The sequence below is a fragment of the Hemitrygon akajei genome, chromosome 17, assembly GCF_048418815.1.
Source record: "Hemitrygon akajei chromosome 17, sHemAka1.3, whole genome shotgun sequence".
NCBI classification, from domain to species: domain Eukaryota; kingdom Metazoa; phylum Chordata; class Chondrichthyes; order Myliobatiformes; family Dasyatidae; genus Hemitrygon; species Hemitrygon akajei.
In genome coordinates this window covers 86,432,352-86,457,276 of record NC_133140.1, presented here as the reverse complement: position 1 = coordinate 86,457,276, position 24,925 = coordinate 86,432,352, and the positions used below count along the sequence as shown (strand labels likewise).

The 24,925-nt window shown below is 45.9% G+C and overlaps 2 protein-coding genes across 4 annotated transcripts in view; both read left to right on the top strand.

Moving 5' to 3' along the window:
* Positions 1-4,762, top strand: part of ss18l2 (ss18, like 2) — a 38,222-nt gene extending 33,460 nt beyond the window's left edge. Inside the window, exons 8-9 of the mRNA XM_073070478.1 lie at positions 442-569; positions 3,400-4,762. Coding sequence (XP_072926579.1) covers positions 442-569; positions 3,400-3,426 — 155 coding nt within the window. The 3' untranslated portion in view covers positions 3,427-4,762. The remainder of the gene's footprint in view (positions 1-441; positions 570-3,399) is intronic.
* A 6,454-nt stretch (positions 4,763-11,216) lies between these two features.
* The window catches only part of uba2 (ubiquitin-like modifier activating enzyme 2), a 51,974-nt gene continuing 38,265 nt past the window's right edge, over positions 11,217-24,925 (top strand). The window contains exons 1-3 of one of the 3 annotated variants that reach the window (XM_073070476.1): positions 11,217-11,272; positions 21,970-22,053; positions 23,514-23,584. In XM_073070476.1, the coding sequence (XP_072926577.1) occupies positions 23,580-23,584 (5 nt within the window). In that variant the 5' untranslated portion in view covers positions 11,217-11,272; positions 21,970-22,053; positions 23,514-23,579. Of the gene's footprint in view, positions 11,273-12,101; positions 12,277-21,969; positions 22,054-23,513; positions 23,585-24,925 lie in introns of those variants that run through there. The other 2 variants (XM_073070474.1, XM_073070475.1) reach the window with 2 other exon arrangements.

The window sequence follows — 24,925 nt, the reverse complement described above, 5'->3', positions numbered from 1 at the left end:
CTCAGCAGATCAGGCAGCACATAGGGGAATAAACGTTTGACATTTTGGGCTAAGATCCTTCATCAGGATTTTTTTTAAAGATAGAAACATAGAAAACCTATAGCACAATACAGGCCCTTCGGCCCACAAAGCTGTGCCGAACATGTCCTTACCTTAGAACTACCTAGACATACCCATAGCCCTCTAGTTTTAGCCCTCTAAAAAAAATCCTGATGAAGGATCTTAGCCCAAAATGTCAAATGTTTCTTCCCCTATGTGCTGCCTGATCTCCAGCATTTTGTGTGCACTGTATATCTAAGATGAGAAGCTCAAATCTGCTTACCCTGCTCCAATACAGTCTGACCAATTCTAAATCTACCCTCAACACTGCAATCTTCTGACCCCAAAGATTCCTGACAGCTCAGTTCATCGGCTAATTGACTTATTTTCTGCTTCTTACAGATTCTGCACAGAACTCTCAAGGACAATTTAGAAGCTTTCAGCAAGATCCAGGGCAACAATACGCAGCGTACAGACCCCAGCAACCTGCCGTAAATGCAGCCCAGCCACAAGCCTTCCAGTATGGGCAGGTACGGGAGGGTGCAGGAACCCAGTCTGAGAGATAGCTGGGCAGCATGGAAACACTATTACAGCACCAGCAACACGGGTTCAATAGGAAATTTTACATTTTCCCTCTAACCGCATGGGTTTCTCCGAGTGCTCTGGTTTCCTCCCGCAGACGTATGGTTTAGGGTTAATGCTATGTCGATCAGTCCCTACCTTTCCAAACAGCGGTTACCATAACGCCAGTATAAACCCCAGAAACATAGGTTCAATTCCTACCGTCGTCTCCCATGTCCTAACAATGTCTGGGTTCGTAGGTAAATTGATCACATGGGTGTAATTGGGCAGCGTGGGCTCGTGGACCAGAAGGGCCTGTTAGTAAATAAAATAAAAAGTAATAAAATACGTCAGAGGCTTCCATTGCTTAGAATCAACCATGAATGTTGCATCCCAGCTGTCTACGTGATACACAAGCCAGGGTAGTACAATATGGTCTCGCCCCTCGCCACACAGCTGATGAATCCAAAGGAATGGCAGAGACTGATAAAGTTTGGCATCAGCGGTGTCACAGGAGTTAGCAGTCAGCATTGAACTCAATGTAGGACTGCCTTAGGGAGTGCAGCTCCAGATTTTCTCTTGGGGATATTCTTGAAGCCTTCCCCTTGAGTGGGTATAGCCACGAGGCAATAGAGATCACGCTTTCCTTCTAGGTGAGCTGCCAACTACAGCTGAAGAGCCCCATCTGCCTGAAGTGATTGGCTTTAAGGCATCAGTAACCTGCCTTTGCCCCTTCTGTCAGTAGAAACGGTTCCATCAGGCTTAGTGGTAAGCCACATATAAAGGCCAGGAGCTAGACTTGGTTGTCAGAGGCTATTTGAGAAACACACCATTAGGAGCATTTAATAGGTAGTGGGAGCTTTTCCCCACTGCACCCACCTTAAGGAACCTTTAAGAAATGTCAGTGTTTCACGTTGGTCCTAGTCTCTCTGGTTCATCACTGTCTTGTCTTCATTCTTTTTCCTCACCACCCATTCTTTCCTATGGGCCGCAACCCTCAGTGGAGACAGGGCTGTAGATATTCCTGAAGTCGGGTGCACCCTGCATTTGTGGTTAGTGGTCCCCCGGATTTCCTGGTGGTTTTCATCAGGCATGTCCTGGTGTTTTCTGACAATGAACACAGACAGACAGTACATTGCAGCATAGTACAGGCCCTTTGGCCCACGTTATTGTGCTATCTTTTTAACCTCCTCCGAGATCAATCTAACTGTTCCCTCCGTTCTTGTATCATCCAGTCAGCCTATCTAAGAGTCTCTTAATATATCCAACCCTGACAGTGCAATTCACACACCCACCACTTCCTGTTTGGAAAACCTACCTCTGACATCCCCCCCTTTACTTTTCCCCAATCAACTTAAAATTATGCCCTCTTGTATTAGCCATTTACATCCTGGGGGAGAAAGTCTTTGGATATTCACTCTATCTATGCCTCTTCTCATCTTGTACACCTTTATCAAGTTATGTCTCACCCTGCTCCTCTCTAAAGAGAAAAGCCTGAGCTGACTCAACCTTTCCTCATGAGACATGCTCTGTAATCCAGGCAGCATCCTGGTAAGTCTCCTCTGCACCCTCTCTAAAGCCCTCTCGTCCAGGCAGCATCCTGGTGAATCTCCTCTGCACCCTCTCTAAAGCCCTCTAGTCCAGGCAGCATGCTGGTGAATCTCCTCTGCACCCTCTCTAAAGCCCTCTAGTCCAGGCAGCATCCTGGTGAATCTCCTCTGCACCCTCTCTAAAGCCCTCTAGTCTAGGCAGCATCCTGGTGTATCTCCTCTGCACCCTCTCTAAAGTTTCCACATCCTTCCTTTAGTGAGGAAACCAGAACTGAATGCAATATTCCAAGTGTGGTCTATCCAGTGTTTTGTAGAGCTGTTGGTTTTGATATTATTTGTCAATCTACAGTCTCTCCAGGGGTGGATGACGTTGGTCTCAGGGTAGTCAATGGTCTTTGGCTCCCCAGCTCATGGACAGATGATTGATCCAAAACCAAAGTTTGAAGTACATTTGTTATCAAATTATGAACACCATAGAGAACATTGAGAATTTTCTTGCAGACAGCCACAAAACAAAGAAACACAATAAAATTAATGAAAAACCCCACACCACAAAGACTGTCAAATATCCAATGTGTGGAAAACAGAACAAACGTGCAAAAGATCGTGCAAACAATAAAAAAGTAAACAAATAATACTCAGAACTGCAAGTCCCCAAAGTGAGTACACAACCATGTTGCCAGTTCAGCGCTGAGGCGAGAGCCAACAGTCCAGGAGCCCGATGGCTGTAGGCCCTGGCTGCAGAGCCCAGTTTAGTGCTGAGATTAGTGCTAATGGCTGTAGAGTCACTTCAGTGTTGAGATGAGTCAAACCTCAAGGAGCAGTGAGCCAAACATTGGTCCATCCTCTGCCCTCGACCTGGCTCAGCACTTAAATAGGCTAAACATCAGTTTGTTTTCCACTGTCAGGCCTGGGCCCACCACCACCTCTCTGGCCCGGTGTTCCAGTCTGCTCCAGCAGTGTCTCGAGAATCCAGTTTGCCAAATCCTTCAGGATACCGCAAAAATGCAAGCTTGTACAAAGGGTTGAAATTCACATCCCCCAAAGGGAAATTACAGGCAGCGGATTACAGCGATTGTTGTCCAGCAAAAGTATATTTAGTAGAATTATTAGCAGTTTCCTTAACTGCCTATAAAGCATCATTGTGTCCCACCAATGCTATCGTCACCACCTTTGTATTCCTCATGTTTACCACCCTCTGCCCCTCCCCTCCCGTTTGCCTCTCTGACCTGAGCGTGCTTTATTGCAGGGAGCTGCCTTTGGAGGATTCCAGTGACTGGATGTGGCCTGAAGGACTGCCTCTCACTGCAGACACCGGCGCACCACAATCGGGAAACCGGGGAGCCCCCTTTCCGCCTGGACACCTCCCTGGAATGCTGAGCAGAAGCAGCACCCTGAAGACAGAGGACTGGGATCACCCACAACCCGCTCAGCCCCTCTCACCGCCACCTCCAGTTTGTGTCTGCCATGGAAACCTCAGCATCCCACATGTGATCACCTCCATCCCCATTCCCTCCTCTCCCACCATCCACTTCTCCCGTCCCCCTCTCTCCCCCCCGCCGTCCCCCTCCCCCCCCCCCGCCGTCCCCTTCTCTCACCTCAATCCCTTCTGTCACTGATCGCTCTTTCAGAGAGCTCTCAGATCAGGCATACTCCTCCTCTCTTCCTCCATCCTATAAATCTTTGCGAATCAAACATTCTGTGGAACGAACCAGCTCCATCAGACTCCACTGCTTTTTCAGATGGAGTGTCCCCAATCTTAGCAGCTTGCTAATTAACAAAACTTCCCGACGTCTTCCCTCTCCTCTTTCAGCCGAGGAGTGGTTGGTTAACTTCTAATGGGGCATTGGCTTCTGAGAGCATCTTGCCAGAGTTCTCTTTCCTGAGCCAGTCTTTCACATTGTCTCCAGGTATAGCCTATCTTCAAAGATCCTTCCTCTCCCAGGGATGAGGTCTTTAGAACTTCTGTTGGTATTTTTGTGACATTTTTATGGGATGAGGTTGCTAGCCCCATGCCCAACCCTCCTCCTTTCGCAGCCGGGCTTGCAACGTCCATGGTGGAGCCTTCATCACAAATCCTCCTGCCACTGGAGATCTCCCCCTCCCCCTCCCCCTCAACTCAATCGATCCCTGGCCTCTAGCAATCTCCCAAGCATGGAGAGCGGTGGCAGCCTCTACCACCCCTCTGGAGGACAGAGAGGGACCAAATCCGTGAGCTGCAGAACCCTTGGCCTCAGCCATGGAGACACTCTCACACCTGTAACCTATGCCATCCCCTCCTCTGTGTCCTGGGCTCCGCTGGTCTCCAAGTGAGGCTGAAAATACGAGCAAGTCCACTCAAGGCACATCGCTAATAAGACCATGTTGGAAGAGGCCACACCTGGGCAAGTGACCCTGGAAAGAAACCTGCAGCTGCTCACCCACTCTGGGGATCATTACAAAACGGTTTTAATTTTGTAAAGTTAATCATTTGGGTATTTGGTACTTTTTGGGGTGATGTGAAGTTTAAAATGGTTTGAAAGAGTGAGGTTGAATTTGTATCTGGGAATATGTTGGGTGTGAGAAAGGAATTGTTAAATTGCAGCTAAATGATTAAAGTTTTGTTAATAACATGTTTATTGTTGATGTCTGATTTAGAGATGGAGTGTGGAACAGGCCACCAAGCAGTGCTGCCCAGAAATTCACCGATTTAAACCCTCGCCTAATCACAAGACAATTTACATCACCAATTAACCTAATCACTGGTCTATGGTCTGTGGGAGGAAACTGGAGCACCAGGAGGAAACCCACCATGGGAAGGAATGTACAAATTTCTTACAGAGGGTGCCGGAATTGAACTCTGAATTCTAACTCCCAGGACTGTGATGTCGTGCTGCTACGCTACCGTGGCACATGTAACTGAACTGATCAAATACACTGACTCATTCGAAACATCCTCTCTATTTCCTCTTTGTCTACTTAAGCCCATCACCCCTACTGGGGCAGAGGCCACTGACAGTAGCTCATCAGAGTCCTTTGTCCTGGGCCAGGCCTTCATGAGTCCCCAGGTGTAGCCCATCTTCAAAGATCCCTTCTCTCCCAGGATATGAGATCTTTGGAGCTTCTCTTGGTGTTTCTGTAGCTCTGGGTTTTTATGGAGTTGGGTTGCTAGCCTCATGTCCGATCCTCTTTTCGCACTTGGGCTTGGACCAATCAGAGTTCCACTCTTTCTAGGCCTTAAATATTCAATATTCAATGAGATTCTGCCCCCCCCCCCCCATTCTATTAAACTCCATTGTGTAAAGGCCCTGAGCTGTCAAATGCTCCTCATATATTAACCTGTTCATTCCCAGGATCATTCTCATGAACCACCTCTGGACCCTTGCCACTGCAGGCACATCCTTCAGCAGGTCCCCAGTGTTATTTCTGATCCTCCAAGCTACACCCTCTGGGGGTGGGGGGGTGGGTGTGGTTGGAGAAGTGTTGAACAGACAAGTTAGAAAAGCGTTTAATTGGACTAAGGGGAAATATGAAGCTATCAGGCAGGAACCTGGAGGCATAAATTGGAAACAGATGTTCTCAGGGAAATGTACATTAGAAATGTGGCAAATGTTCAGGGGATATTTGTATGGAGTTCTGCATAGGTATGTTCCAATGAAATGGAAAGGATGGTAGGGTACAGGAACCGTGGTGTACAAAGGCTGTTGTAAATCTAGTCTAGAAGAAAAGAAGAGCTTACAAAAGTTTCAAAAAAACTAGGTAATGATAGAGATCTAGAAGATTATAAGGCGAGCAGGAAGGAGCTTAAGAAAGAAATTAGGAGAACCAGAAGGGGCCGTGAGAAGGCCTTGTCGGACAGGATTAAGGAAAACCCCATGGCATTCTACAAGTACGAAGAGCAAAAGGATAAGAAGTGAAAGAATAGGACCAATCAAGTGTGACAATGGAAAAGTGTGTATGGAACCGGAGGAAATAGTGGAGGTACTTAATGAGTACTGGACTTTGCTTCTGTGTTTACTACGGAAAAGGATCTTGGCAATTGCAGAGATGACTTGCAGCGGACTGAAAAGCTTGAGCATGTAGATATTAAGGAAGAGGATGTGTTGGAGCTTTTGGAAAGCATCAAGTTGGATAAGTCACTGGGATCAGACGAGATGTACCCCAGGCTACTGTGGGAGGCGAGGGAGGAGATTGCTGAGCCTCTGGCAATGATCTTAAGCATCATCAATGGGGACGGGAGAGGTTCCGGAGGAATGGAGGGTTGCGGATGTTGTTTCCTTATTCAAGAAAGGGAGTAGGAAATTATAGGGCAGTGAGTTTTCAGTGGTTGGTAACTTGATGGAGAAGATCCCAAGAGGCAGGATTTATGAACATTTGGAGAGGCATAATATGATTAGGAATAGTCAGCATGGGTTTGTCAAAGGCAGGTCGTGCCTTACGAGCCTGATTGAATTTTTTGAGGATGTGGCTAAACACATTGATGAAGGTAGAGCAGTAGATGTAGTGTATATGGATTTCAGCAAGGCATTTGATAAGGTTCCTCATGCAAGGCTTATTGAGAAAGTAAGGAGGCATGGGATCCAAGGGGACATTGCTTTGTGGATCCAGAACTGGTTTGCCCACAGAGGGCAAAGGGTGGTTGTAGACGGGTCATATTCTGCATGGAGGTCAGTGATCATTGCTGTGCCTCAGGGATCTGTTCTGGGACCCCTTCACTTGGTGATTTTAATAAATGATTGGGATGAGGAAGCGGAGGGATGGGTTAGTAAATTTGCTGATGATACAAAGATTGGGGGTGTTGTGGATAGTGTGGAGGGCTGTCAGAGGTTACAGTGGGACATCGATAGGATGCAAAACTGGGTTGAGAAGTGGCAGGTGGAGTTCAACCCAGATAAGTGTGAAGTGGTTCATTTTGGTGGGTCAAGTATGATGGTAGAATATAGTACTAATGGTAAGACTCTTGGCAGTGTGGAGGATCAGAGGGATCTTGGGGTCCGAGTCCATAGGACACTCAAAGCTGCTGCACAGATTGACTCTGTGGTTAAGAAGGCATACGGTGCATTGGCCTTTATCAACCATGGGATTGAGTTTAAGAGCCGAGAGGTAATCTTACAGCTTTTTGGACCCTGGTCAGACCCCTCTTGGAATACTGTGCTCAGTTCTGGTCATCTCATTACAGGAAGGATGTGGAAACTATAGAAAGGGTGCAGAGGAGATTTACAAGGATGTTGACTGGATTGGGGAGCACGTCTTATGAGAATGAGGGGTGGCATTACTGGTCAGGGATACTATTACAGCTACAGAAAGGGTGGGTAATGTAGCAGGATCCTCTTTTGAGTCAGTATGGGTGGAAGTCAGGAACAGGAAGGGAGCAGTTACTCTACTGGGGGTATTCTATAGGCCCCCTGGTAGCAGCAGAGATACCGAGGAGCAGATTGGGAGGCAGATTTTGGAAAGGTGCAAAAATAACAGGGTTGTTATCATGGGTGACTTTAACTTCCCTAATATTGATTGGCAGCTGATTAGTTCCAAGGGTTTAGATGGGGCAGAGTTTGTTAAGTGTGTCCAAGATGGATTCCTGTCACAGTATGTTGACAGGCCGACTAGGGGGAATGCTATACTAGATCTAGTATTAGGTAATGAACTGGGTCAGGTCACAGATCTGTCAGTGGGTGAGCATCTGGAGGACAGTGATCACCGCTCCCTGGCCTTTAGCATTATCATGGAAAAGGATAGAATCAGAGAGGGCAGGAAAATTTTTTATTGGGGAAGGGCAAATTATGAGGCTATAAGGCTAGAACTCGCAAGCGTGAATTGAGATGATGTTTTTGTAGGGAAATCTATGGACATGTGGTCGATATTTAAGGATCTCTTGCAGGATGTTAGGCATAAATTTGTCCCGGTGAGGAAGATAAAAATGGTAGGGTGAAGGAACCATGGGTGACAAGTGAGGTGGAAAATCTAGTCAGGTGGAAGAAGGCAGCATACATGAGGTTTAGGAAGCAAGGATCAGATGGGTCTATTGAGGAATATAGGGTAGCAAGAAAGGAGCTTAAGAAGGGGCTGAGAAGAGCAAGAAGGGGGCATGAGAAGGCCTTGGCAAGTAGGGTAAAGGAAAACACCAAGGCATTCTTCAGTTATGTGAAGAACAAAAGGATGACTGGAGTGAAGGTAGGACCGATTAGAGATAAAAGTGGGAAAATGCGCCTGGAGGCTGTGAAAGTGAGCGAGGTCCTCAATGAATACTTCTCTTCGGTATTCACCAATGAGAGGGAACTTGATGACGGTGAGGACAATATGAGTGAGGTTGATGTTCCAGAGCATGTTGATATTAAGGGAGATGTTGGAATTGTTAAAATACATTAGGACGGATAAGTCTCCGGGGCCTGACGGAATATTCCCCAGGCTGCTCCACGAGGCAAGTGAAGAGATTGCTGAGCCTCTGGCTAGGATCTTTATGTCCTCATTGTCCACGGGAATGGTACCAGAGGATTGGAGGGAGGTGAATGTTGTCCCCTTGTTCAAAAAAGGTAGCAAGGATAGTCTGGGTAATTATAGACCAGTGAGCCTTACGTCTGTGGTGAGAAGCTGTTGAAAAAGATTCTTAGAGATAGGATCTATGGGCATTTAGAGAATCATGGTCTGATCAGGGACAGTCAGCATGGCTTTGTGAAGGGCAGATCATGTCTAACAAGCCTGATAGAGTTCTTTGAGGAGGTGACCAGGCATATAGATGAGGGTAGTGCAGTGAATGTGATCTACGTGGATTTTAGTAAGGCATTTGACAAGGTTCCACACGGTAGGCTTATTCAGAAAGTTAGAAGGCGGCATGGGATCCAGGGAAGTTTGACCAGGTGGATTCAGAATTGGCTTGCCTGCAGAAGGCAGAGGGTCGTGGCGGAGGGAGTACATTCAGATTGGAGGGTTGTGACTAGCAGGATCCCACAAGGATCTGTTCTGGGACCTCTAATTTTTGTGATTTTTATTAACGACCTGGATGTGGGGGTAGAAGGGTGGGTTGGCAAGTTTGCAAATGACACAAAGGTTGATGGTGTTATAGAGTGTTGAGGATTGTCGAAGATTGCAGAGAGACATTGATAGGATGCAGAAGTGGGCTGAGAAGTGGTAGATGGAGTTCAACCCGGAGAAGTGTGAGGTGGTACACTTTGGAAGGACAAACTCCAAGGCAGAGTACAAAGTAAATGGCAGAATACTTGATGGTATGGAGGAGCAGAGGGATCTGGGGGTACATGTCCACAGATCCCTGAAAGTTGCCTCACAGGTAGATAGGAGTGTTAAGAAAGCTTATGGGGTGTTAACTTTCATAAGTCGAGGGTTAGAGTTTAAGAGTCACGAGGTAATAATGCAGCTCTATAAAACTCTGGTTAGGCCACACTTGGAGTACTGCGTCCAGTTCTGGTCGCCTCACTATAGGAAGGATGTGGAAGCATTGGAAAGGGTACAGAGGAGATTTACCAAGATGCTGCCTGGTTTAGAGAGTGTGGATTATGATCAGAGATTAAGGGAGCTAGGGCTTTACTCTTTGGAGAGAAGGAGGATGAGAGGAGACGTGATAGAGGTGTACAAGATATTAAGAGGAATAGACAGAGTGGACAGCCAGCGCCTCTTCCCCAGGACGCCACTGCTCAGTACAAGGGGACATGGCTTTAAGGTAAGGGGAGGGAAGTTCAAGGGGGATATTAGAGGAAGGTTTTTCACTCAGAGAGTGGTTGGTACGTGGAATGCACTGCCTGAGTCAGTGGTGGAGGCACTAGTGAAATTTAAGAGACTACTAGACAGGTATATGTAGGAATTTAAGGTGGGGGGGGTTATATGGGAGGCAGGGTTTGAGGGTCGGCACAACATTGTGGGCAGAAGGGCCTGTAATGTGCTGTACTATTCTATGTTCTATGAATAGGTTGAGTGAACTTGGCCTTTTCTCCTTGGAGCGACGGAGGATGAGAGGTGACCTGATAGAGGTGTATAAGATGATTAGAGGCATTGATCATGTGGATAGTCAGAGGCTTTTTCCCAGGACTGAAATGGCTAACATGAGAGGGCACAGTTTTAAGGTGCTTGGAAGTAGGTACAGAGGAAATATCTGGGGTAAGATTTTTATGCAGAGAGGTAAGTGCGTGGAATAGGCTGCCAGCGACAGTGGTAGAGGTAAATATGATTGGGTCTTTTAAGAGATTCCTGGATAGGTACATGGAGCTTAGAAAAATAGATGACTATGGGTAACAGTAGGTAATTTCTAAAGTAAATACATGTTTGGTTCAGCATTGTGGGCCAAAGAGCCTGTATTGTGCTGTAGGTTTTCTATGTTTCTATATGTACTGTGTTGACAATAAACTGAACTTAAAAGTTCAAAGTAAATTTAGTATCAAAGTACATTTGTGTCACCATATACAGCCCTGAGATTCATTTTCTTGTGCACATTCTCAATAAATCCTTAAAGGAATAATAACCAGTATAGCCTTAATAAAAGAACACACCAACTTGGCCATTCAACCAGTGTTCAAAAAATAATAAATAAGTAATAAATATCAAGAACATGAGATGAAGAGTCCTTGAAAGTGAGTCCATTGGTTGTAGGAACAGTTCAGTGATGGGGCAAGTGAAGTTGAGTGAAGTGATCCCCTCTGGTTGAAGATCCAGATGGTTGAGGGGTAATGACTGTTCCTGAACCTGGTGGTGTGGGTCCTGAGGCTCCTGAACCTTCTTCCTGATGGTAACAGTGTGTGCTGGGAGTTGGGGGTCCCTGATGATGGATGCTGTTCTTCTGCAACAGCAATTTATATAGATGGGCTCTTTATTTAAAATGGACTGGGCCATATGCATTACTTTTTGTAGGATTTTCCATTTCAGGCTGAATGAAATGCAACCAGTCAATATTCTCCTCTGATTTGGACTGGCTCTTGCTGCCCCTATAGACTCCTCCTCCTGTAGTCAGTTTGGTTTGTTGACATTGACATTGTCGCTAACTTTGATTGGACCTAAAACTGAACAGTAAACTGAAACGTGGAATTGGAGCAGTGGGTGGGACCGGAATTCAAAGTTTTTAACTCAGGGGTAGGGTGAATAGAAAAGGAGTGCAGGGGCCCAGATCCCTGTACCAAGGGAGCGAAGAAACTGGGACACAGGTGTGTTGGGGGAACAGCTAAGCACGACAACGTGAGCCAGATGCCGAGTAACTGGGGTATCTGGATTGTGAATCACCGGAGGTTTCCTCTGGGTGGGTAGGTGAAAGGTTGAGGGAAATGCAGAACGGAGGTTATAATTGACCAGCCTAAGATAAATGAAGACTTCTGTATTGAGATAAAGATGTGTCAGAGATAGAATTTTCTACTTCAGAACTAGCAGTGAATGGAGATACAATTAGTTTACATCGCTATAACGATTAGCACGGACACCTTGGGCCAATGATTTGCACTGTGTTCTTGGGCAGTTCCCCGAGGTCGAAAATGATTTGCTCCCTCTGCACGGATGGGGAGAGGGGTATTCGGGCCGCTGTACTCCCGCAGAGTATCACCTCTTAGTCCGGCACCGCTGCGGAAGGAGAGAGAGGAGCGACTCCATCCCGCACCGGTACCCACTAGGAAAGGTGGGTTGCCGGTTTCGTAGGGGGGCACGGGATTAGGAGGAGCCTAGGCTCTGAACGCGGTACCGCTAGTGGGAGCGGGACTGGGAGGATCGTTTCCGGTCACCGTAGTTGGGAGGACCGCTTGCCCGTCCGGTGAGGATGGTGGGCGCCAACTCCGATGGGGAGTGCCGAGTTGGGAGGTCCGGTTGCCGGTGCCGGTAGGGGCGCCGAGTTGGGAGGACCGCGTGCCGATGCCCGGTAGGGGGCGCCGTGTTTGGAGGACCATTTGTCAGTCCCGATAGGGGGTGCCATGTTAGGAGGACCGGTTGCCGGTCCCGGTAGGGGGCGGTGCCTAGGGAGGCCACTCCGAAACCCTCAGCTTTTCCCGGCGAGCGCTGTCCGCGCCTGGGCCGTTGGCTGTGGAAGATGGCGCTGGTCGGTCCCGTCTCCCGCGCTCTGGCCGAGCGCTTGTCCCGTTGTCGGTTGCTGGTGGTGGGCGCCGGCGGCATCGGCTGCGAGCTCCTCAAAAACCTGGTGCTCGCTGGCTTCAGAGACATCGAGGTGGTAAGGACGGGAAATCGGCGGAGCGGGTGGGCGGGAAAGGCCGGGTGGGCTCCTGGGCCTGGGCCTCACCTGGAGCTTTGATGCCGGCGGTGGAACCTCGCCGACGACAGGTGCCATGAGATGGGTGCGGCGAGTGGAGCAGGGAACCGGTTTCAGCACCGGTTGGTGGGTGGGGGTCCTGTCCGGTCCGGGATCGGATCCGGGTGTGGAATTGGAGCTGGTCCGTTTCCTGAGCAAAGGGGGAAATTGGTTCCCTGCCGGGAAGAGCATTGTTATGTCCTGGCTGACGCAGAGGGACCAGGGAGATCTGACAGGCTGGTACGTGAGGCGGGGGGTTATTTTATTTTCTCTGGAGCTGGGGTCGGTGGGCACTGGACTGGAGCTGAGGGTTGAGTGCAGGAGTTAGAGCTGGCTATCCCCTGATAGGGACCATTTCTTAATGTCCCAAACTGTGATGGTTGGACACAATGGCTAATGTGTACATATCAGGATCAGGAAGAAAGGGCACGCTTTCCGTGCTTAAAGCTGCTCCAGTAAAGTAGTTCTGGGAGGAACTTCGGTCTTCGAGGTGAATCCTTGAGAGATCTATCAAGTTTAGAGGGAGGGAAAGTCTAAAAGGAAAGCAACAGAGAACGGCAACACACAAAAGCGCTGGAGGAACTCAGAGGGGCAGGTAGCATCTATGGAGGTAAATGAAAAGTTGTTGAACAGAGAGGGCTTAAAGTGAGGGACTGGGTTTCAGAGGAAGTGGTAAAGAAATTAAGGGAGGTAGTTAGTGGAGGGATGTCTGATAAAGGAAAGTGTTTGTAGTGTCACGTGTGTGTGTGTCTGTATGGTAAGTCTGCACAGCAGCACCTGGATTTCCTGATGCTTGGACCAAGGCCTTCCTCTGACAAGCTTCTGTGAAATGGCTACCAAAATTCAATATCATTCAATGTAATTTCCAATACGCAACTGTAAAGGAGAACAAGATCATTGTTACTCCGAATCTGATGCAGGGCAAAAAACACAATAAGATAAAGAACACAAATATAATTAACAATACAATACATATAAGTAGAAAAGATAGCAAGTGACACTCGGCACAGGAGTGTCTGCACATAAGGTGACTGACAGGAAATGATAAAGTAGTGGTGGTTGGGGGTGTGGTGGGGTGTGTTATTGGGTGGAGGAGATGATCAGCATTACTGCCTGGGGAAAGTAACACTTTTTGAGCTTGGTGGTCCTGGGTTGGATGCTAGCTAACCTCCTCCCTTGAGCAGGGTGGGTGGGATTCTTTATAATATTATTGGCACCTTTCTGTATATATGTCCTTGATGGCAGGTAGGCTGGAGCTGGTGATATGTTGGGCAGTCTTGACCACCTGTTGTAGAGCAGTTTCTGTACCATGCAATGATGCAGCTTGTTAAGGATGCCCTTTACTGTGCATCTATAGAATGCCTAAGCACAGATGTGGAAAGTCCAGCTCGCTACTCAGAAAGTAGAGGCGTTTGTGAGCTTTCCTGATTGTGTATAATGTATTCTGGGACCACGAGACGTTGTGCAAGATGTGCACTCCCAGGAGCTTGAAGTTGTTTGCAGTTGCCACAGCTGTGCCGCCGATACAAAGCGGAGTATGAGTGCTGTGAGTTTTCCTGAAGTGGATAACCATCTCCTCTGTCTTGTTGACATTGAGGAAGAAGTAATTGTTTGAGCAAGTGTACAGTAGCACAAACCAGCAGAGTCCTGGACCATTCATTCAGAGACAAGCAAAATTTACATTCCTACTATTTAACTTTATTGACTATTAGTAACAGTTGAAGACCCAACAGGAAATCTGCCTCTGTCATTAGAGTGTTCAAAGGATATTGGCATAGTCATTGATAGCATCCACCCCAGCAAATAATCTGTATAAGTGACACAGGTTGGCACTGTAATCTCACACAACTCTTGTTCTATCCAAACACTCACGGGCAAACCCCCGGCCCACCAGTGAGCACCTTCATATGGAGCACTCCCACAGAAAGCAGCATCCATCATCTTCCCACTCTCTTCTCGTTACGACCGTCGAGGAGGAAGGACAGGAACCTCAGGTCCCACGCCACCAGGTTCAGTAACAGTACTCCTCAACCATCAGGCTCCTGAACAAATGTGGATAATTTTACTCACCTCAACACTGAACTGATTCCACATCCTAGAGGCTCAGTTTAAGGACTCTACCATTCATGTTGTCAATATTTTATATTTGCACATTATGTCTCCTTTTGCACATTGGTTGTCAATCTCTGTTTATGTATAGTTTTCATAAAATTCAGTTGTTTCCTTATTTTCTTGTAAATGCCTACAAGAAAATGGTAGTATATACCTACTTTGATAATAAATTTACTTTGAACTTTGACCTGCAGCTTGCCAGTATGGAATTAGCAGTCTGCCTGTCACGGGCTAGGCTTCCGCCTCCATCTTGAAGAGCTGCTGCTTGGTCGGTTAATTGGCCATAGGGTCAGTTGTTGGGCATGTGATTACAGGGAATTAAGTTCAAAGATTCAAAGTGCATTTATTATCAAAGAACTTAAAAATTATACAGCCTTGAGATTTGCTTGCTTAATAGGGAGTTGCAAAGCAAGGAATTCGAAATAAATTAATTTTAAAAAAAATCAGATCAACCCCCAGTGCCCACAAAGAAAGAGAAAAAAATCAGAACTGATCATGCAAACAGTGGAAGTGAGCAACAGCATTCTGAACCAAATTGGGTCCATAAATCCAAATCCTTGGAGCACCTGGAGCAGGCTCAAAGCCTTGGTATTCAGTTCATGATATTAGCAGGGCAAATCGCTGCAAAGTTCGTGGACACGAAGCATAGCAGCTGGGTAGCAGTCTTGCAGCCTTAGTGTCGATGAGAGAGGAGCTCCCAGACTACCTGGGCTGGCTTTTAAGTTCTCCAAACCTCATACTAGGACTCAGGCCCCACCAATGATAAATTGTTCCAGGCCTACATTTTCCGGCTGGAGAAGTCATTCTCAACCTCTCCAAATCTGCTCGAGCTGGATGTGATCCAACCTCGTCCAACTCTCAACACCTTGTCTTTCCAGTCTATCTGAGCCAGTGCTTCAGTTGTCCAAACAGCAGATTGTACTTGGCATTAGTACCCGGGTCTCGTCGCAGCAAATTGCTCTGGGCCTAGAACACACCTCCCAGTGATTTGCTTCAGACCTGGATTTTGCTGCCAAAGAAGCAGTTCTTGACCTTTCTGGATTGGCTTGACGTTTAGAGTGATCCACCCTCACACCCAGGTTAGTTGGAGTGGTATCAGAACTCCTCCATCCTATCTTCTCCCCTCCGAATCATTCACTCCACCCAGCAAGACTCCAACTCCAAGTGCGTCGATTTTGTAACATACCAGCAAGGTGCATCTCTTGTTCGCTTCGCCCACCCTCACCTCTTCATTGTTTGCAGTGATGGTTTACCACAGTTCGCTTCCAAAAAAAAAGTCATTAGTAAATTTTATAGTCAAATTCCAAAACACAAGTAAGCTGTCACACTTCAGTAGAATTGATGGTTCTCTCTTAGACCTGGTAGTGATTTGATGGTCTGAATGGCATGTGACTTGAATCGTAAAAAGAAAATGAAGTTTTAAATGGAGTTAAAGAAGCAGTTGTACATATTTTATCCAATGAAAGTTGAGTACAGAGAGGTGCTGGAAAAGGGCCAGCAACATCTTGAAGGATCCCACCCACCCTGCTCATGGTTTGTCCCACTCCCATAAGGGAGGAGACTACATAGCATCTGTGCCAGGACCACCAAACTGTTCTTGAAGCAGTAAGGCTAATTGACATCTCCACCCACTAACCCACCCCTCCACACCCCCTATTTTATGTATTTATTGTTCTTTTAAAAATTATTGTGTTCTTTATGTAATTGTGATACTTTTTGTGCTGCTTTTGATTCTGAGTAACAATTATTTCATTCTCTTTTACGTTTGTGTACTGGAAATGACATAAAACAATCTTGAATGTTGAGTAACACACACAAGATGCTGGACACTTTCCAAAGTGTCCTGCATCAACAGTGTGTTCACCAGGTTTCCAGTGGTGGTCCTGACTGGATGAGTAAAGAATTCTTTCTTGGTTTGCTGATTTCAGGGATTAACACACAGCATAGAACAATAGACAATAGGTGCAGAAGTAGACCATTCGGCCCTTCGAGCCTGCACCGCCATTTTGAGATCATGGCTGATCAATTACTATCAATACCCAGTTCCTGCCTTGTCCCCATATCCATTGATTCCCCTATCCATAAGATACCTATCTAGCTCCTTCTTGAAAGCATCCAGAGAATTGGCCTCCACTACCTTCCGAGGCAGTGCATTCCAGACCCCCACAACTCTCTGGGAGAAGAAGTTTTTCCTTAACTCTGTCCTAAATGACCTATCCCTTATTCTCAAACCATGCCCTCTGGTACTGGACTCTCCCAGCATCTGGAACATATTTCCTGCCTCTATCTTGTCCAATCCCTTAATAATCTTATATGTTTCAATCAGATCCCCTCTCAATCTCCTTAATTCCAGCGTGAACAAGCCCAGTCTCTCTAACCTCTCTGCATAAGACAGTCCAGATATCCCAGGAATTAACCTCGTGAATCTACGCTGCACTTCCTCTACAGCCAGGATGTCCTTCCTTAACCCTGGAGACCAAAACTGTACACAATACTCCAGGTGTGGTCTCACCAGGGCCCTGTACAAATGCAAGAGGATTTCCTTGCTCTTGTACTCAATTCCCTTTGTAATAAAGGCCAACATTCCATTAGCCTTCTTCACTGCCTGCTGCACTTGCTCATTCACCTTCAGTGACTGATGAACAAGGACTCCAAGATCTCTTCGTATTTCTCCCTTACCCAACTCTACACCGTTCAGATAATTATCTGCCTTCCTGTTCTTACTCCCAAAGTGGATAACCTCACACTTATTCACATTAAACGCCATCTGCCAAGTATCTGCCCACTCACCCAGCCTATCCAAGTCACCCTGAATTCTCCTAACATCCTCATCACATGTCACACTGCCACCCAGCTTAGTATCATCAGCAAATTTGCTGATGTTATTTTCTATGCCTTCATCCAAATCGTTAACGTAAATGGTAAACAGCTGTGGTCCCAATACCGAACCCTGTGGCACCCCACTAGTCACCACCTGCCATTCCGAGAAACACCCATTCACCACTACCCTTTGCTTTCTATCTGCCAACCAGTTTTCTTTCCATGTCAATGCCTTCCCCCCGATGCCCTGAGCTTTGATTTTACCCACCAATCTCCTATGTGGGACCTTATCAAATGCCTTCTGAAAATCGAGGTACACTATATCCACTGGATCTCCCCCGTCTAACTTCCTGATTACATCCTTGAAAAACTCCAACAAATTAGTCAAGCATGATTTACCCTTGGTAAATCCATGCTGGCTCGGCCCAATCCTATCACTGCTATCTAGATATGCCACTATTTCATCCTTAATAATGGACTCTAGCATCTTTCCCACCACCGATGTCAGGCTGACAGGTCGATAGTTCTCTGTTTTCTCCCTCCCTCCTTTCTTAAAAAGTGGGATAACATTAGCCATTCTCCAATCCTCAGGGACTGATCCTGAATCTAAGGATCATTGGAAAATGATTACCAATGCATCCGCAATTTCCAGGGCCACCTCCTTTAGTACCCTAGGGTGCAGACCATCTGGACCTGGGGATTTGTCATGTAACACAGGACAGGCTTCAGCTCATCATGTTGTGCCGGCCCTATAACCTACTCTAAGATCCCTCAAAGCCCTCCTTCCTACATAACCTTACACTTTTCTTTCTTCTATTTGTTTAGAGATGAGGCTTGTTACTGTGCCTGATCTCTAAGTGCATAAATAAAAGTTTGTGGGTTTCTGATAACGAAGAAGGCTACTGTTTGGTATTGATCGATTTTTATGTACTGAGAAATTCAGATGGAGTTGCATTCTGTGTGTGAGGTGATTCATCCTCAGCATCTCAAGTCAAGTCAAGTCTTTTCTGAGAGATAGATGCGCAATGTTAGGACCACAGGGACCACTGAGAAATGTTGGGACTCAGTATACAACCGGTCTTTTCTCATCTGACTGTACATACATACAACCAAACAAAACAACATTCCTCCGGACCACGGTGCACCCATACAACGTATATCACACACAGCACATAGAGCAAAATGTTGCCATGAATTAGTTAATAAAATATATAATTCAAAATGCATGTAGTGCACAACACAGGTAAATAGCTCAGTGGTGACAGGGTATCCAGGAGGATGACAGCACAGATGATTACGCTGATTACTTGCCTTAATTGACCAACATATTGAATATAAAAACAGATTTTATAAAGTTCAGAGTAAGTTTATTATTGAAGGACATTTATGTCACCATATACAACCCTGAGATTAATTTTCTTGCGGACATACTCTACATCCAAGAAAAATTATAGAATCAATGAAAGACTGCACCCGAATACAAAGGGAAAAAAAAGCAATAAATATTGAGAACCTGAGATGAAGATGAGTTGAAGGTGAGATCAGTTATAGGAACAGTTCAAAGATGGGGCAAGTGAAGTTATCCCCTTTGATTCAAGAGCCTGATGGTCGAGGGTAATACCTGTTCCGAAACCTGATGTTGTGGGTCCTGAGGCTCCTGTGCCACCTCCCTGATGGGAGCAGTGAGAAGAGAGCATGGTCTGTATGGTGGGCATCCTTGATGATGGATGCTGCTTTCCTGTGACTGCGCTCTGAGTAGGTGTGCTCATTGGTGGAGAGGGCTTTACCCGTGATGAACGAGGCCATATCCACTACTGTTGGTAGGATTTTCCATTCAAAGGCATTGGTGTTTCCATACTAGGCTATGATGCTGCCAGTTGATACACTCTCCACTGCACATTTATAGAAGATAACATGCCAGGTCTTCTCAAACTACAAACGAAGTAGAGGCGCTGCTGTGCTTTCTTTGTAATTGTACTTGCGTGCTCATGCCAGGACAGATTTTCTGAAATGACACCAAGGAATTTAAGGTTGTTAACCTTATCCAACCCTGATTCCATGGATTCCTCCCATGTTCTAGCAGGAATTGTTGGTGATGTATTAGCAATGCACTAATTAATAAGCTATCAAACTGCTGGAAGGATTGTTCCCCAAATCAGATATGTATACAACCAAAGGGCATAGGTGTTGGGACAGGAGAAGAATACATTTACCCAGTGGGTGACTGTGATCCAAAATGCACTGCTAGGGTGTGGTGGTGGGCGCTGAGTCTTTCCCAATATTGTAGAAATATTGAGCACTTCAATCACCAAGGCATCAAACGCTCAGGACCAAAATGAGGTTTGTAGATGGGTAGATAATGGTAGGGATGGACCCAGACAATGGGGATCTCAGTGAAACCTACTGAGTAGAGTACATGGAGAATCTAGGACCAGAGGGCACAACCTCAATAGAATGATGTCCCTTTAGAACAGGTAAGGAATTTCTTTAGGCAGAGGGAGGTGAATCTGTGGAATTCATTGCCACATACGGCTGTGGAGGCCAAATCATTGGGTATATTTAAAGCAGAGGTTGATAGGTTCTTGATTAGTCAGTGTCAAAGGTTATGGGTAGAAGGCAGGAACTTGGGTTTGAGAGGGAAAATAAATAGTCACAGAATTCTGTAGCATAGAAAGAGGCCCTTTGGCCCATCTAGGCTGTCCATAACTGCTAATCTGCCTGGTCCCATCACCCTGCACCCCGACAATATCCTTCCATGCCTTTTTCATTCACGTACCTGTCCAAATTCTCTTAAATGTTAAAATCGAACCCTCATCTACCACTTCTACTGGCAGTTTGTTCCATGTTCTCACCACCTTTCCCCTCGTGTTCCCCTGTTTTTATTGGAATAGTGGAGCAGACTTGATGGGCCAAATTAACTGATTCTGCTCTTGTGCTTAACAGTTTCTGCTCTTCTGGTTGGATGACTCCATGACTCTGTTGATGGGCTGGATGGCCTCTGTTTTAATTTTTTTACAAAATCATTTAGATGGAAGGGTTTGTTTAAGAATTAGCTAACACGGAAGAAGGCCCTTTGGCCCAGCTTGTCCATGCTTGACCAAGATACTAAATGAGCCATTTTCCAGCACCTCTACACCTTTCCTATCCTTTTAAATGTTGTACCCATATCTGCCACTTCTCCCAGCACCTCAACCAATAGACCTCCTCTCATGTTCCATATCCCACTCCTTCTCTCCTCTCAACTTAAACCTTCAGACTTCACTATCCTGGGAAAAAGTTTGTAACCACCCACTTTATCTGTGTCCTTCAAGTAAACACAAATTGCATAAATTTAAATTAACATAAATTATTCATACCTTACATGGCAAAATAAAACTAAAACATAACCTCAATGCAACATCTCAAATTCAGTCTAGGTAGGATCCAACATGAAGGCACAAAAAATGATTTTTCCAACTTTGGTAATTTGCCCCTCCCCCCTTCACTCTTCGATCCTCTATTCTGGCTTCTTGTATCTTCCCCTCATCTGTTTATCACCTCCCCTGATGCCCCCCCCACCTTCCTTTCTCCCATGGATGACTCTCCTCCCTATCAGATTCCTTTTTCAGCCCTTTGCCATTTCCACCTATCATCTCTCAGCTTCTTACCTTCCTCCCCCACTGACCTGGCTTCACCTATCACTCTCCAGTTTGTCCTTCTTTTTCTGACATCTTCTCCCTTCTTTTCCAGTCCTGATGAAAGGCCTCAGTCTGAAACGTCAACTGTTTATGCATTTCCATATGTGCCTGACTTGGGTTTCTCCAGCTTTTGTGTGTGTTGCTCTGGATTTCTAGCATCTGCAGAATTGCTTGTGTTCAAGGGAAATAGTCTGCAGTAGTGTTAGGGTTTTTCATGTCAGTTTAAGAGCCTGATGGCAGCAGGGAAGAAATTGTTGTTGAGGTGTGGGTCTTCAGGGGCTTGTACCTCCAACCTGATGGCAGCTTCAAGAAGAGAGCATGGTCCACAGACCCCTTGCTTAATGATATTGGTTAATGTCATAAAAAAGGCTGGGGACCCCTGGTCTAAACAGTGGAATTCTTGATGATGGATGTTGTCTTCCTGAGGCATTGCCTCTGGTTCTTCTGAAGCCCGTCACCCCAACTGACAGCAGCTCATGAGTCCTCGGTCCTGGGCTGAAGGTTGATTGACCCCGTGGCTTCTGCTTTCCCCACATGACTGCATATGTTTTCCAGGAGAAGGTTTTTGGAGCTTCTGTTGCCATTTCTGTAGCTCTGGATTTTTACTGGATAGGGTTGCTATTCCATGCCCAACCCTCCTCCATTTGTAGCCAGACTTTGGACCGTCCATAGCAGAGTTAATGCCTCTGGTAAATGCCCTCGGTGGGGAGAGCTATACCATGGTGTATCTAGCTGAGTCCACCATACTGACTAGCCTCTTGCTTTTCAGTGTGTCCAAATTTCCTTTCCAGGCGGTGATGCCTGAAAAATCAGTCATAATTTTCTTCACCTTTTATACAACTGGGGTTCCTCTGCTCCAGAGAAAGCAGTTCAGGTCCATCCAGCCTCTCCTTGTAACTCAAGTTCTCTAATCCTGGTAACATTCCTCTGAATCTCCTCTGCAACCTCTTTAGTTAAACAATACTCATCCTCTAACTTTTGTTTCTATCTGTTTCTATGCTTCTAGGTTGACTTGGATACAATTGATGTCAGCAACCTCAACCGGCAATTTCTGTTCCAAAAGAAACATGTTGGAAAGTCAAAAGCTCAGGTAAGATTTGGTCTTTTGCTTTCCCCTCATCTTTGATTTGTTATTTGGAAGATAGTCCAGTGGAGGTTCAAGAGAATGATTCTGGGAATGAAAGGATTAATGTGTGAGAAGCGTTTAATGTTTCTGGGCTTTTTTTTGCTGGCGTTTAGAAGAATGAGGGGTGATCTCATTGAAACATGTCAAATATTGAAAGGCCTATATAAAGTAAGATAGGGTGGATGTTTCCTACAGTGGCAGAGTCTATGACCAGAGAGCCACAACCTCAGAAGGACATCCATTTAGAACAGAGATGAGGAGGATTTTCTTTAGCCAGAGGGTGGTGAATCTGTGGAATTAAATTGCCACAGACGACTGTGGAAGCCAAGTCATTGAGTATATTTAAAGTGGAGGTTGAGAGTTCCAAGTGTGTCAAAGGTTACGAGAAGGCAGGAGAATAGGGTTGAAAGAGATTATAAATCAGCCATGATGGAATGGTGGAGCAGACTTGATGAGCTGAATAGCCCATTTCTGGTCTTATGTCTGGACTAAGATTTGATTGAAGTCTTTAAGATTATGAGAGGCACAGATAAGGTTGGCGGGGGGATGTTTCCCTTGGCAGTAAAGTTTGTTGTGAAGGCCACAGATATAAAATGGCAGGTAGTGTACGAAGTTTGTACATACTCCCTGCGAACGTGGGTTTCCTCCAGGTGCTCCGGTTTCCTCCCTTGTACAGGTTAGGGCTGGTAAGTTGTGGGTATGTTCTGTTGATGTCAGAAGCATAGCGACACTTGCGGGCTGCTCCAAGCACATATTGGGGCTACGTTGGTTGTTGCTGCGAGCAACTGTATGTATGACGAATGAAGCTAATGTATTCTTCCATGCATGTTTATCCTCTGAATCAGCCCACCTTATCAAATAGCTTGCTGAAGTCCACTGTCTTAGTCTTATCAAGCATCTTAGTCACCTCACAAAACTCAGTAACGTTGGTTCACCCCTCACAAAGCCATGCTGGCTGCTGAATACTCTGCCTATGTCATAAAACAAGGGAGAACACAGTACTCCAAGTCTGGTCTAATCAGAGTTTACAGAACTACCTCAGGACTTGCTGCTGTACATTTGCAGCCAGTTACATTAAGACATAAGACACAGGAGCAGAATTAGGCCATTCGGCTGATTGAGTCTGCTCTGCTATTCCAACATGGGTGATTTAACCCCATTATCCTGCTTTCTCTCCATAACCTTTGACACCCTTACTAAGCAAGAACTTATCAATGTCTGCTTTAAATACACCCAATGACCTGGCCTCCACAGCCATGTGGTAATGAATCCCACAGATTCACTACCCTCTGGCAAAAGAAATTCTCCTCATCTCTGTTCTAAAGGGATGTCCTTGTATTCTGAAGAAGGTAAGCATGTCCATTGCTGCTTTGGGTTGGACAGAGCTGTGATGTGTTTGACTCTGTAGTTTATTTGGTTTGCAGGTGGCTAAGGAGAGTGCCCTACAGTTCTGTCCTGATGCCAAGATTACCGCTTATCATGACAGCATCATGAAGTAAGTCTTACTTTTCTGGGAAACTGAGGCTTGCTGTACAACAATATGAGCCAGAGAATTAAATTAAAATAAAAAGCTGCAGTTACTGGAAAGCTGAGGTAAATTCAGTCAGTTAAGGCAAGATTTGTGAAAGGAGAAATATTTAATGTTTCGAGAGCGGGACCCTTCATCAGAACTGGGAGAGAGAAAATTTGCAGACACAAAATGCTGGTGGAACTCAGCAGGCCAGGCAGCATCTATAAGGAGAAGGGCCTCGGCCCGAAACATCGACAGTGCTTCTCCTTATGATGCCTGGCCTACTGTGTTCCACCAGCATTTTGTGTGTGTTGAGAGAAAAGTTGCTTTTTTCCTTCAAAGTATCAAGTGTATTTATTATCAAAGTATGTATACAATATACAGCCTTGAGAGTTAAGAAACACCATAGGACCGGTTTAAAGGAAACCCCTGTACAACAAAACTATCAGATGGGTGGTGAAAAAACAAATCGCGCAAACAGCAAGAAGTGAACTAATAACTCACAAAACATGAAACAGTAGAGTCCCCAAAAGTGAGTCAACAGCTACAAGCTGCTGAGGCAAGTTAAGCCAGTCCGTGAGCCGGTGGCTGCGGCCACAGCCACCGAATCAGTCAGTGTAGCATTCTGTCGATGGCTGCAGACCTTGATCAAATTGCACAAATGGTAAAGCACATTCAGAACGGAGGACATGAAACATCAAACTGCAGCTGAAAGTTGAAGTCCATAGCTGCAAGTCACCGATCTGATTACACTTTGCAGTGTAGAGTCCTGTACCTTCTGCCGCAGCCCCGAGAAGGAAACTGGTCAGGTGAGGTAGATGATACTGAACACCCATACACTTCCCTCATTCTGCATCCTTACACAGATGCTGCCTTGCCTGCTGTGTGTTTCCAGCATTTTCTGGTTTTCTTAATTAGAGTAATATGTTTTAAAGTGATGATTTGTCTTCTGGTCTATCTGTGAAATGTTTGTTAATAAATCTGAAAGGTGAGATTGTGTAGCGGTCTCCATAAATCTAAAAGATGTGCCTCAAGTATTGCAGTGCTTCTGCCCTAGGTCAGTTGTTGCTCTTGCTATCTCACTAATTCTCTTCCCTATCTCCTTCCCTTTATTCCCTACTTCGCTGTCCTCTCCTATCATATTGCATCCTGTTAGCCCTTTGTAACTTCCACCTATCATCTCCCAGTTTAATGCCATTCCTACTCTTCCTCTCCCCCACTTTTCCCCCTACATGGATCTACCTATCACCTACTAGTTTTTGCTTCCCCTGCCACTTTATATCTCCTGAAATGTAGACCGTTTATTCCTCTCCATATTCCTGACCT